Below are 14,816 nucleotides of genomic sequence, written 5' to 3' on the forward strand. Positions count from 1 at the left end.
GAAACACTTCCACATACCATTGTTATGAAGATCAGACTTTGATAGTGAATACCCACAATTCTCTTATTTAAATAAGGCAAGACATCACCCTTACACCTATCACCCCACTGAATGAAACATCCCACTCTAATTTCTCCTGTAAAGGAACCGATAATCACATACTTTTGCCACACACAAATATGGAACTTTAGATCATTTTCCTCAATAAATAAGTGAACAAATATAACGCTTTTAACTTATTTGATTGGGTTTTTACCCAGTTTTAGGACCGTGGAGAACAGATCACGTTTTAGGTCATATTGTGCAAAAATGTTGAAAACCCAAAAGGGTTCACAAACATTTAAACATCACTATTTACTACGAAGGTAGAATAAAACTAGAAAATGGGACTAAAAAGATAGTTATCTTAAATTCCATGATTAGGTTCTCATGCTTCCTCTTCTGAAGCTTATTCTTCTTCTACTTATTATTTCAGTCTAAAAACTGAAAAGATCTTCCCTGGGAAATCTTTCTTTCTCTTGTTTTCAACAGCCAATTTACCATCATATTTGGTCCAAGATTCTAATAATAGACCTACCTTTATATTGGTCCTAGAGGGCATTTCCCCTACTGGTTATTTGGAAACCATAAAGAATTAAACTTTTGGGTTTGGTGCATTAACATTTTGCTATAGTTACACAATATAAAGTTACATAATATAAAAGGTGTTATCTCTTTCAAAAATATATTTTAACCAACTGTTGCAAGGATTATACGATAGCATAGTACATATGAGCTATTAGAACAAAAATGTATCATAAATATCATGCAGTAACTTTTGGCCCCCTCCCCATAGTTTCCTATTAATCTCCACCTCTGAAAGCTATCCTTACCAAATTTGGAAAACAAAATTTGCTCACATTCATGACTAGTTCATTGAGCTCATTAGCAGAATTGTGTCAGTTTTCAAAGCAGCACTTCATTTTGACAACCGTTCAAAGGAAGCATTGAGTATCCCTAGCATGTTATGTTGGCATCGATGCAGCACAACTAAACCCTACCTAGGTTAGGACTAGAGTTTAATCCCTTCATCTGGATATTAAAATATTTGCCCTTGAATTCAGTGGAAAGATGCTGACTGCATGCCTGGAAGCTCTCGTTTAAGAGCCAAAATCTTTCATCAATTTTCTGGTGGGTCTAGGAAATCAGGTGAAAATGAATTTAGCCTTCTGGTTCTATACTAAATATCTGATCATAATTCAACAATGGTTAAAATAAACCTTGGTTTAACCTAACATGTAAAACTGTGCTTCCTTTCCATTTCAAGGAGTCCTATTAATTACTCCCAAATATATAAAATGAGGCGAGGCAATGCAATACTCTTAATTTATCCAACTGACATCTTATCCTTCTAACAGAATTCCAAGGCCACTAAAATAAAACCAAATTACTGCTAACACTTCTCAGTATTCTAAATATGTCAAATTGTACCCCTTTACTGTAAGTAATCTAATATTACTAATCATTCATTTGAAAAGCATCTCCAAAGAAATAAGCCCTAATGCATATAAAGTAAGATAAATAATTTAAAGCTCAAAATAACGAAAAACTGTGTTTTTATTGTTCACCTAAAGAAGTTTTACAATAAAAATACCTTTTAAAAGCAAGCAAGATGTTCTTCTTTTGTTCCAGCGTTCAGTTTCAAGCATTTCATGGAATTGTTTTAACAAAGCCAGAGGTGTAACTGGATAGATAATACAATGGCATCTTCTTTCCTTAGTTGTGTGAACAGCATTTTAATTGGTCACAATCTAAAGCAAACAATCCCTATCCATACTATCCAGTACACACAAAATAAAGAAAAGAAATAACTGCACTGGAACAAAATACCCCAAAAGACAAAGAAAAACCCATAGCAGAACTACACAGTGGTTAAGATATATTCCATCCTTTGATGATAAATTGTGCTCTATAACTAGATGGCAGGGGAAATTAACAGCACTAATTTGAAGGACAGGAAATACATTATCAAATATATATATATATATATATACTTAAATGAGATTTAATTAATTACTCATTAGTAATAAGGTGATGTCTCATTTGGTGAAGTGTTCAAGTTGATTTGGTAGGCAGGAAGAAGAGGAAAAAATGGGTATATTTAGCATTCTGTAACAATTTAAGAATTCATAGTTTTTGTAAACATCTTCATAACTGAAGTGTTTTACACTTGCACAATGTTAATCACTTTATTATACATGAACACCTGAAACGGGCCAATTACACAATAAGACCGCAAACAACCACTGGTATTTTTCTGCCTTCTGAAAGCCCCTAAGGCAGAAGTATCACCAAAAGTACATTTTAAAAATCTGCAAAAACATCACGAAAATTACATTTAAAAACTATTTTTTAAAAAAAAGAAAATCTGCAAAAAAAAGTGGTTCTGGACAGTGCAACTGCTTTTTAGCAGTTTTAAAATAGCCACTAGGTTCTCTAGCAGGTTTTTGTGGCTTCACAGGCTTTAATCAAGAGTCACCTATCATAAATAATGTACCACAAAATATACATTAATTTGAGCAAAAAATTCCTTAGGAAGATTCTGGCTACAAGAAACCAAATAGGTACCTGTCACATGGTTCATATGTTGAGGACAATCTCTGAATCCAAGTGTAGTCTCATGACCCAAGCCTACAAAGTCTTCTACACATCCTTAAAACCCACACGTAATCTGAATCCCACCCCATCCCAAAATGCAAGAGAATTTGTGGATGCAAATCCCAATGCACACTGGGAGACTTCCCTATGTACAACTAATTGTTCTTTACTGTATCTTATATAGAAAACTTTATAGACTTCTAAAATAAAAGGGGTATTCCATTGTTTTAACTCCTGATATCACGAGACATCTGAAAGTACATAATGTTATGTAATCTTCTGGAATGTACATCTTCTAAAATTCCAGCTGTTAAGCTAAGGGACAAGAAAAGAAATATCACAATCTTGGCAAACAAACTTGGTATACAAAACAGATGATTAAAAAAAGACAGCTTAAGATAATTTTAAAAAAATGAGCAAAGGTTGGAGGCCAACTGAACAGATTTTTAAAAATATATAATAAATAATGCATTCCAAAGTGTATATAAATTATTACTGTAATTTGAATTTGGGGCTACAATGACATCAAATTACTACTTCAAAATCCTCTTGTAGATTATACCATTAATATCTCTTTACAGAATTATAATCTTCTAAGGGCAGGGGGAAGGGAGATGGACATTATTTTTCTTAAAGCTATCATTCCAGGAAACATACCAAGGATCTGAGAGTAGCTATCCTAAAAATATGGAATGGGCATTATCCTCTGGAAAAGAAATAAAATAGTATGTTAAAAACTATAAACAAGCTTTAGGCAGCTAAATTCTCAGAATTTTATATCACCCAGATACAAGACAGCAATTTGCAAAGTCTTAGAACCCTTAGTTAAATGGCAGAGTAGAGTTACCACTTATTTGTAAATTCAGATCTCCAATACACCAACCGTGTACAGAATCGCCTTGCTTCATTACATTTTCCTGAGAGTAAAGCAATTAAACATAATCTTAATCCTAAAACAAAAGTGATTTTTTTTTGTCTTGGTTTTTAATATTTTTTTTTCTTTTTTGCAGTTGTAATTTTTGGGCTATTCCCTGACAAACTAAGTTAAGTAAGTTTGATTGCTAAACACTGTCCCATAAACACAAAAAAATGCAAACTATAATGTCTATTGATCTGATTAAAAATCATAATACAAACCAATCTAAAATTACATTAACAAAACTAAGTATGAAAAGTTGCATTGAAAGGGCGTGTTACATTATTTGTATTAGGATCGTGTAGAAACATTCCAATGGCAGTGTTATCAAAATAAAACTAACACATTAAGACCACCCCCTAAGCCTAGTCATACGTGAGACTCTACCTATAACTTTGGCTAGTTTGGGTCTTTACTCTCGTACTACATGGCTCACTAACATCAGACATTATATTTGAATACCCTGAGAAATCTGATACTGAAGTCCTTACTCTATGGTCCACTTCTCCATTAGAGTTAGCAATAAAAGTCATTGGCACCCTGCTGCCCGTCTTAAACTGAGAACCAAATGCTTGTGCAAAGGTCTCTATCTGATATGTTGCTCGATGTTCTAGGTCCTTCTGAGGATCTATCTGGTTAGCTAGCTCCTGAGATGGAATGGGAAAGCTTGTTGAAGTTTCTAGGGTTTTTTGTTCCTTCTGGCTATTCAGTTTTTGAGGTGTAGAATGATAGCCTGATGACGTGTCTATGCTTTTTTGAGAGTCTATCAGGTCATCTAGTTCTTGTGAAGGAGTCAACTGTTGATGGGTTGCCTCCAAAGCAGACAAATAAAAACCCGGCTGAGATCCAAGCAACATCCCAAAGGGAGGCTTTGACAATGCAGATGGCAACACTGAGGTAACGGATTGGCTGAAACCACACTCAAGTGGGGACGTAGTGTACACTTGTTTGTCTGGAAACAAACTATGGTTATGAAGGCTTGAAGATAAACTTACAAATTGAAAACTGGGACCAAAAGCAAAACCAGTGCTATTGGTTGTTCTTTCAAAAGCATGTTGGAGGTATTTTGAGTATTCTTGCAACATGCTTGCTTTGTCATTTGAAGCTGCCTGGGAACTGGGACTCATGTTCTCCTCTTGAACCATCTCTGTATGTTCTCCTGAAGCTTGTAAGTCCACACGCTGCTCAGCGATGCTGAAGGGATCTTCTTTCTGGCCTTCTGATTTGTGAGAGTACTGATCTAGAAGACTTTGCAAGACTTCATCAGGAATGCCAGACTTATCATGACAAGATTTGATGTCAGCATTAAGAGACGCTGGGTCAATAAGAGATAATGGGGTCTCACTGTCCATAACACTTACCCCTGCGGACTGAATAACAGACGGCTGGGAGGCCATATGCCCAACATTTATAGAAAAGGCACTGTTACTGCTGGCGGTTTGCAAATATCTTCTTTTCTTTGAAAACTGCATGGCATCATCATAATTGCTACTTATTTGACCTGATTTGCCACTTGCTGCTTGGAGAAGGCCAATAGCATCTACACTGGTATTTGCGACTAGGCCAAGAGAGCTACTTGGTTTTCCAGAAAATTGCTTCTGACCAAGAAGGTCTGGTAATGGCGACATAAAATTAAGAAAGCTCTTATCTGCACTTTTCCGGTTTCCTTTTTTAAAGATTAGTTTTGGCACCTTTTTCTGTAGCTCTTCCAACCCAGTGCCAATCAAGCCACCACTGGAAGACACTATTGGAATCTCTACTGCGTAATTCTGCAAGGACATATTAGATGCAATTTGAGATTCAGATATTTTATGACTAGGTTTATGTTCTTTGTTTTCAGTGGGTATACATTTTGCTTTGCTTTTTCTCTTTGATGAACCTGTATTTCCCTGAGACAACATAGACAAGTTGCCCATGCTATGATTTGATGGCCCAGGATCCATTCCAGCACCTGCTTTCCCTATGGCTTCTCCACATGTACGTCTGTGCTTCAAAAGTCTATCAGTTCTTGAAAAATACTGCTGACAGGTTTCACATTTGTATGGCTTTTCTCCGCTGTGCGTTCTCTTGTGCCTCTCCATGTGATACTTCTGGATGAATTTCATACTGCATTGGTCACATCCAAACGGCTTCTCCCTGCTATGGATTTTTTCGTGCCGTTGAAGCAAATACTTCTGAATGAAACCCATGTTGCACTGACTGCACTGGAAAGGCCTCTCACCAGTATGGATGAGCACATGCCTACGCAGATGATAGGAGCTCCTGAAGGCAGCATTACAGTGTTCACAGACATGAGGTTTCTGGCTAGGGGACAGCATGGCAGCTTCTCCATCTCCTGCCACAAGGGCCTTGGTTGAAGTGTTCGGCTTCTTCTTAGCTTTGTTTCCCTGAGATTCTGACTTTGGCCTCTTCACCTTCTTGGTCTGGGCATCGTGTTTAGGCTCATCTGAGCAAGAAGCACTTACTTCGCCACCGCTTCTGATGCCCAGTAACAAATCTCCTCTATGGGGATGATGATGCAGATGGTGAAAAAGACTGAGGTCCTGGATCACACTCTGGTTGGCCCCGTCCACTCCACCTCCTCCACCACCGTGAGTGGGATGCCTCTCCTCCCCAGCTATACCAAAGAGACCCCCATAATGGTGATGGTGGTGGTGGTGGTGGTGACGGTGCTGTTGCTGCTCTTCATCCTCTTGATCGCTGGGCTTCTCCTGTTTGATGTTCATCAAGGAATGGAAGAAACCCCAGGAGCTCCTCTGGGACGAGGACGAGGAGGAGGTGGCGGTGAGAGGAAACCCTCCTGTCGGCTCTTTCTTGAAAGTCATGCCCTGGGGGTGGGGAGGAGGCGGAGGGACAGGCGTCTCGGTGGCCGAGGCAGTGGTGGCGGTGGCAGAGGAGGAAGATGAAGAGGAGGATGAAGAAGAGGCGGCGGCGGTGGCAGAGACAGAAGTCAGCCCACAATGCTGCGGGGGCGCGGCCGGGCGAGTGAAACTAGTGACTGGCGGCAGGCGGTGATTGAACATGACCATGCTGGGGGGGAAGGTGGGCTCCATCGCCGTCCTCTTGGAAGAACCGCCGCCGCCGCTCAGGAAGCCGCTGCCGAGTTTCATGTTCCGCTCGTAGGCAGGAAGGGGAGCCGCAAAGCCGGGGGAAGAGAAAACAGGGAGGAGGCGCGGCCCGTAGGGGCTGCTTCTGCTGCCGGACCCCGCAGCTGCGCCGCTCGCTCGCTTTTGACTCACTCACTCACCCGCCGGCTGGCCGGCCGGCCCGGTCTCTTTCGCGCTCCGTGCTTTTTCACACTCGCTAGCCCCGCCAGTCACGGCCGCCGACAGCCGGGCGCATCCTTCGTCGCCGCTCGGCCCCACCCGGCCCAACCTCGTCCCGCCGCCTCCTCCGCCGCCGCTGCTTCCTCCTGACGGCCGCCGCCTCCAGTTAAAAATATCGCCACAATGGAATTAGCAGAGCCTCCTGGAAGGCCTTTACTGCACATGCGCCACGCGCGGCATGCTGGGAAGGATTGCCCAGTCAGGAGGGCACTAATGTTGGGGAGGCAGGAAGGCGCAGGCGCGGGTTGACCCCCTGCATCTCCCCCTCCCGCGCCCCCTCCCTCTGGTTCGTTCCCGCGAGCGCATTACCTCACTGTCAACGCGATCGAGCTATACTCGGTCGTTCCCGGCAGGGCGCTTGCTCCTTGCTCCATAAAGGGGCACCGGTGGCCGCGTTAGGGGCCACTTGGCCTCATGCATGTCCCATACCTCTCTCTCCCTCTCTCTCTCTCTCTATATATATATATATGAACCCAGTGTCACACGTATGCAGTTAACACGCGTGTCTGCATAGTTTCTAGATGTCTGGAGGGGAGCAGCATCCAGCTCACAGGCGGCCCAGGCGTTACAAATGTTCTTTTTGGATTTTGAATAATTGGGTGCATGTTCCTCAAGTGTAAATGGCACTGAATGCAAACGGGCTTCCCACGAAAGCATGCATGAAGTGTGGGAGAAACGCTATCACTTGTGTTTCCTGCAGCTAATCACTGAAGTCCATTACATGAGCAATACTTTTTTTTTGGCCAAATAAGGTTTAAATGTTGAAACGGCTGCTACTATATAGGTTCGAATTAGATAGGGGAAATACTTCCTGGCAAAACCAGTACTGTGTAACAGATCGCATTGACAATAGAAATTTTGAAAACTCTTCTGTCAATAGCATTTTTCAGTTATTGATGTGGTATCCAATTCAAATTGTGGACTTAAACTTAAGGAATCTCTAGTTCCTGCCATATTTCCTGCCTCATGTTCCTTCCCTGTTTACTTTTTAAAAGGGAGATGGAGATGTGATATCTAACAAACCTATTTTAACTGCCCACAAATCATGCCTGAGAGGCAATTTTATATAGTAGGTCACATCCACTTTGAAACTGTAAAGCCTTTAGGGAAAGGTGCCAGATGTAAAGAATACTAATAGAAAACACTTATCCTATATTCTGCATTTCTATCTGCTCTGCAGCTTTAAAACAATGTTAGTCTAATCACTATCCTAGAAAAGGGGAGTCACCGTCAAAGCTTCAGGATATATTTCTTTGTTCTGTCAACTGCCTGAGAAAAGCTAAGAGGTGTGCAAACAATTTTAAGTTCCTTCACAAATTAAAAGGCAACCTCTATAAAATTAAGTAAAGCAATATCAAAGAGCTATAGTTAGCATGAAACAAATTCGTAATGAAATATACCAAGTATAAGCGAGCAGAAATATGTTTCAACAGAGTTATTAAAATAATGTTGGTGCAAGTGTAGATTGAGAAATGTGTAAAGAATTAAAAAAAACATCACAAAATAACTTATTTAAATACGTCCTAATACAAGCCAATGTGGAAAGCAGCACTTCTCATTATTGTATTGATGTTCAATAGCCTCTGACTGCCTTTGCTGTTACTTTTCTAATTCAACATATTCCTGCTCTGAGCAATGTTTAGCTATGATTAGCTAAACATAGCTCACCTGTTTTTGCTTTTGCAACCCAAAATTTTATAAAGTTAAAGATTATATATGAAAAAAGGATGCTGAGCTGGAGTATATTTTATCTATACTGATTACATAGAGCCATCAAATCAGTCCAAACCTAGTTCATTTCTGTTTAGTTCAGATAATATTCCAGTGTTCTATTTGGCATAGGAATCTACTGTATTATAAACTTAGGGATAATACGTACCCTCCATTATACTGCAGGCCCTTCTTTAAATTTTCAGTGATCCTCTCCTTATGTCGACTTAAAAGTGGAAGCAATATTCTGTACAATTAGTTAATAAGGTGCAGCTACATCCAGCTTTCCATGTTCCAACAGCAAGTGCAATAGCACTTACATTAATCACATTATACAGAGGAAATTTCCTCTGGCTTCTATCACTCAATCTTATTAAAATCTGCTCCTGTAAAATTAATTGCTTTGAAAATCAAAACTATACAATATGAAATTATTCAATTAAATATATTTATAGGCAAATTCATGGGGACAAATGTGCTGTAAATTGTTTTCTCAGATAAAAGAGCAAACCCAAATTCAGAATTATTGAGCAAATATAAGGTGAACCTCAAAATATTCTTCAGTACAGCCAGCTAAAAAAAATGAATTACTCTAATTAAATTCTCTGTACATATTTGCTTGGGAATAAGTCCCACTAAACCAATTGGGATCTACTGAAAAAAATGATTAAACTGAAAGTGACATTATTTTTCCTCTCCTTCTTTTCCTCTTTTGGTTTTGCTATTAGATCACCAGTCAGGGTATAATAAAATTAGAAATGATTTTCTCCAACAGTTTATAACATATGTTCATCCATCTATGTAAATCACGTCAGAATCTTTTAGGCAAATCAAACGTAACATCTGCAGCTGATTACCAAGGAAAGATTAAACATTCATCTACAGTATTTCTGTCCTATCTTCAAGCCAAGAGATCAAATTATCTGGCACAAGATTGCCTGATATACTCACAAAAGTCTGACATGGTATGTACATGCAGCCATGAAAATATATCTCTAGCATATGCAAAGAAGGCAATCCAAAGTGTCAGTGATCCAACTGAATTTGCATGCTGTATCATGATACCAAAGCCTAGAAGCAGGGGTGTCAAACTGCCGGCCTACAGGCCGGCTGCATCATACGGTGGCTGCGACCATCCCAGCTGCGACCATCCCAGCAATGCAAAAAAAGTCATGATACATCGCAACATGTCACGCGCTGCAAGTTTGACACCCGTGGCCTAGAGCATTTACATATATACATTCTGAACCAGTGTGAGACTTCATGACAATATTTGTGCCATCCCTCTTCTTCATAAATAATGTGGGAAACTTCATCTACTGGATATAACCTGTACTCTAAGTTTGAGAAGTTTTAAGACTGCCAAGTGTAGTGAAGTGTTAAAAAGACTGAGAATTCAAAAACTTAAAGCAGCAGTAAAATATTAGTCAATGTCTATGAGAAATGAGTCTGTCCCTTCATTCAGGGTGTATGTATTTAATGGTAAGCTGGGATGCATATAAGCTAGTCCAAGCATGAAGGGCAGTAGGACACCCATATGGGAAGCCAAGTTTGTCCCTCAGTTATCAAGATAAGAAACCTGTCATTTCTCTCATTCACTCTGTCAGCCTTGAGATACTCTGAGCAGACTTACCTCTGTGTTGTACACTCCATATATCAGGAAGATGAAGAGACCCTGTAAAATAAAATGGAGGGAAAAAGCTGTTAACTCTAATCATTTCAGCAGTAGAAATACCTGAAATAAACTTTCCTGGGAACAGACAAAAGAAGACACACTTCATCAAGGTCAATTTATTTTTCTATTTTTCAACATTATAAAGTGCACCTTGAGCATTTATTTGATAACATGGGAGTGAACTGTGTACTGTAGTTGTGCTGTTGAACAATTTGGCATAAGAGAGATCAAAGATCTAAAATATTCATTAGAGAAATGCACACAATATCTAAATAATGCATCATAAAATGAATAATACTTAATGTTTAACAAAAAGCTTAATAAAATTTTGCAATTGTAGCTCAGGAGGCACAATATATACATTATTAAACTATGCTTGAAAAATACTCAGTATTGACTACTGCCTAAAACATATTTCAGTAGCTTTAAAAACTAAAAAGTGAGACCAAATTGGCTCATTTTTTACTTCAACAAATCTTATTGTCAGGCTTAATAGACTAATAGATTTGTAACCAAAGTATCATTCACAAAAAAAGATTACAATACAATATATTTTAATCAAGAGAACCTATTTTCTTAGACTAAAGAAACATACACAAAAGAGAACTGAGTTGAATTATGAATTTGTTTAAATATTTGCTCAAATTTCTGCACTTTCAAAATTAAGTCCTCAAACTATGCAAAACAGTACTAAATTCACCTAAATTTTAAGCAAAACATAATATAAATAATGTACACACTGTTTTTATAGCAAGAATCACTTCTGATTTTTCCATATAATTGTCTGAAAAAATATGTGAAGACTGACATAATGTCATGGATACAAGGGTTTGTCACAAATTGCATGGCTATCTTCCATATTGTGGCTTTTTAAAAATTATTTTCTCCAAATATAAACACTACAGTGTTCATAGATAAAGAAGGAATAGCTAGTAAAATGTATTCAAAAACCTGCATACAGTTTTATAGGTTTGAAAATTACTTCAACATCAAAAAGCAGTAATCTGCAGGATTCTGCACAAATGATCTACTTCAAATACTCTTAAATAAGAAATAATTCCAGTTGTGTGAGAAAAACAGTGAATTCTGACAAAAAGGCTCAACTGATTGCATCACAATTTTAAAACATGCTTTCTAAGAAATAAGCACTCTTCAGCACAGTGGACCTTCTGAGTAAACCTATTACACTCAGTGTCTCCATTACATGCTTTGTGGTAAATTGGAAAGTTTTAAAGATGCCACAATACTCTACAGCAATGGTGGCGAATCTATGGCACGGGTGCCAGAGGCGGCACTCAGAGCCCTCTCTGTGGGCACACGCGCCGTCGCCCCAGTCCTAGGCCTTCCGCTGGGTTTTATAAAACCTTTTCACTTTAGGCCTCCGCCGCCGTATGCAAAAAAAAAAAAAAAGGTTCAGTGAGTCAATTTCAACTTCTCGTGGGAAAAAAAAAAGATCTCGCAAAGTTGGAATTGATTGATTGAACTTTTTAATCCCACCCAGTCTGCCGTTACCACCGCAGCCACGCCCACCCAATTGGTTACACCCAGCCAATGGGCCACACCCACCCAGCATTCAATGATGCATAAGTGGGTTTTGGGTTGCAGTTTGGGCACTCAGTCTCTAAAAGGTTCGCCATCACTGCTCTACAGTTTAAATTTAATGGTAGCCTCTTTTAAAACATTAAACATCAGCAAAGTAGTTTTTGCTGTTTAGTTGAAACTGTTTAGTTGACGTTTTGATGACACAAGTTTACATTCTGTGGTAAGTTTTATTTTGCACACAACATCTTTCTGTTAGCAAGCAAGGTCCAGAGTATTTCAGTTATTGTATAAAGAGGCTTCTCTCCTCAAAAGAGGATTCAAACCAAATTCTCTTGCTCTCAATGTAAACAACAAATCATAATTTAAGCTTCAATGCTCCTGGGATTCTTGTTGAAAAGTGTATTAATTTTCAAATAAATACAAAATCACACTGTTAATTTCACAAAAGTAGATCAAGGAATGTCTATTAAGATTCTCAATCATCCAGGTAATGGTTATCCCAAAAGTGTTTTTTTCCCAAAAAAACAACAACTGGACTTTGTTTTTTGTTTTGTTTTTTTATTTCTCATCCGAGAAGCTTCTTCGGTTCTGACTGGAGGGGAAATTCCCAACCAGGAATTTATGCTAGGTATGTTTGGCTGTTATAAATGCCAGCCTAAATATGACAAGGTTCCTTTATGTTTATAAATTATGCCAAAAGATTACTTATACTTGATGCAGCTTTTCAGGATATTGCAGACCTCATTTGTAAAATCCATGTTAAAGAGGACATTGTGTCACTGATTCATCTCATATTGTCTACTTTGGGGGAACCTTTGTTATACAAGGATTCGGATAAGGATACTTCCAGCACCACAGATATGTCCAGGACCATTCCTAAGGAAAGTAGAAGTCCTGATATTGAACACCAGCCTTTAGTAACTATACTATGATTTGGTATTTTATTGTAATTTTTCTCAACCTCAGCAACTTTAAGTTACTTGGATTTCAACTCCCAGACTTCCTCAGCCTGCATATTGGCTGAAGTATTTTGGGAATTGAAGTTCACACATCTTAAAGTTGCTGAGGTTGAGAAACACTCTTTATATTTTACAGTTGGGTATTTCAGGATCTGATATATTAGAATGATGGTTAATGCATCCTCTCAGTGTTTTCATATCAGCTTATACTTTAGGTGCATCAAAATGATTTCCTAATTAGCTGGTATATGGTGTGAGCAGGGTTAAATTGCATTATAAATGACTTGAAACATCTAGAACTGTTAAAAACAATTACTGTATTTCAGGAGTACTGTATAGCAGCTTCACAATGTTTCTGATTCAGGAATATTACATTTGGAACTTGAAGACAGAATCTTTAGTGTCAAATTTAGTGTACCTTGCAGTGGTCTTAAATGGTTTCCATGTTTACAAACTAAAAGGAAAAATCAATAATATGTTACCCTACAGTTTTGAGCAATATTAATACTGACACTTCGTCTCTGACAATTTGCAGTAACTGTTCTTCCTATGGGCTTAAGCAATATACCATGGCTACTTCTGACAATGCCTTAAAATTGTAGTCAATTAATACATTTTATTACATACTGAATAGAAGTTGGTGCAAATATGGATGTCATGATGATGATGATGATGATGATGATGATACAAATATGAATAGGATGATACAAATGTGAATAGGATAATGCAAATATGATTTGATAGATTGGTGAGAAAAGTTGTTACTGTATAAAAGAATGCTTCTCATCCAAGGAACAAAGGCAGAGAGTTAAAAAGAAGGTAAGAAAAACTTTTCAAAGAGAAACCATTGGCCCAAAATAGTTGATTTAACAGTGTGATCTACTTTAACTACATAGCAGAGGCATTATTTCAAATGTGTGTGCAGGACAAATGACCCCCACTTCTATAAGATCATTTTTGCATACACATTAAAAGAAAATGCACAATTAACCACAGTTCTGAATCTCTGTAGATACACATAGATTTCATAGATATTTAAAAAAAAAACAGCTGATATTTAGCCTGGTTGGTCCTTTCACAGAGCCATTCCTACAGCTCAAAGTAAAAAGTAAAGTGACTGTCCACTACCAGACTGGAAGACTGGAACCACTACCAGTAGTAAAATACCCCAAAATGTTTCATGCTGCAGTCACTATCACAAGATCACACAATCAAGGACAAAAAAAACAACTATCATGGACAAAAAAGGTTTTAAAATAGTAGTATAAAAACCAAAAATTGTGCAAAGCTGATTGGCAGTCCATGATATCCTCAGTTAATGAGCTAGAGGCTACAGCATGAAATAACACATTAGTACTTGGCCCAAAGCCAACTTAATCTTTAAAGTCCAGATCTTAGTGGGTCCTAGAAGCAAATAGCAAAATAAAGGAATTAGAATATGACTGAGTTCGATATTTAAAACTGCAAATACTGAACAAAAGTAGAGCTACCACATTTTGTATAAATGGAAGCTTTCAAACTATTGTCAAATGCACTTTCATCATTTGCCATGAACGTCAACACCAGAATATCCTAGTAACCTCAATACTCCTAGATTACTTAATACTTGTCTTACTTTCCTCCCCACAACTTTATATACTGCTCAAAAAAAGTAAAGGGAACGCAAACCCCTTCAGTTCCATGGTAAAATGTTCCCTTTATTTTTTTGAGCAGTATATATAAACACTTTTTGCCGGAATTTCCCACTCTAGAAAATAATTGGTTGATTCCTGCTTCAGTCAGGGCAGGGCTGTGCTGTATATTCCCCACCATTTTTCAGAGAAATATGTTTATTGGTCAGATACCATTATAAACACTCACTGGTAGATCCCCAGAGAGGTGCCTCTATCTTTTGTGAACAATATATGTCATTGGCTATTTATCAGCCAATCGGCACCCTTAAGTTATTCTTCTCCCATCAATGAAGACAATACATTATGTTAGCCAGGAAGGACAGTAACCATGACAACATTTTTCTGTCCCAGTAAACCATTAATTTTATATGGAAGATC

General features: G+C 38.3%; 1 protein-coding gene across 1 annotated transcript; it reads right to left on the reverse strand.

Annotated features, from left to right (window-relative positions):
* Positions 1 to 3,396: 3,396 nt before the first annotated feature.
* On the reverse strand, positions 3,397 to 6,663 carry ZNF281 (zinc finger protein 281). Its single transcript, XM_015823914.2, has one exon. It carries the CDS (start codon positions 6,661 to 6,663, stop codon positions 3,937 to 3,939), a length of 2,727 nt encoding a protein of 908 aa, XP_015679400.2. The 3' UTR covers positions 3,397 to 3,936.
* Between the last annotated feature and the right edge of the window lie 8,153 nt (positions 6,664 to 14,816).

Source organism: Protobothrops mucrosquamatus, unplaced genomic scaffold (genome assembly GCF_001527695.2).
Source record: "Protobothrops mucrosquamatus isolate PMUCROS unplaced genomic scaffold, P.Mucros_1.0 scaffold_182, whole genome shotgun sequence".
Lineage (NCBI taxonomy): Eukaryota > Metazoa > Chordata > Lepidosauria > Squamata > Viperidae > Protobothrops > Protobothrops mucrosquamatus.

What these genes read in the sequence shown, in the direction of transcription:
- ZNF281 (XM_015823914.2), bottom strand. Translation starts at nt 6,663, where the DNA reads ATGAAACTCGGCAGCGGCTTCCTGAGCGGCGGCGGCGGTTCTTCCAAG.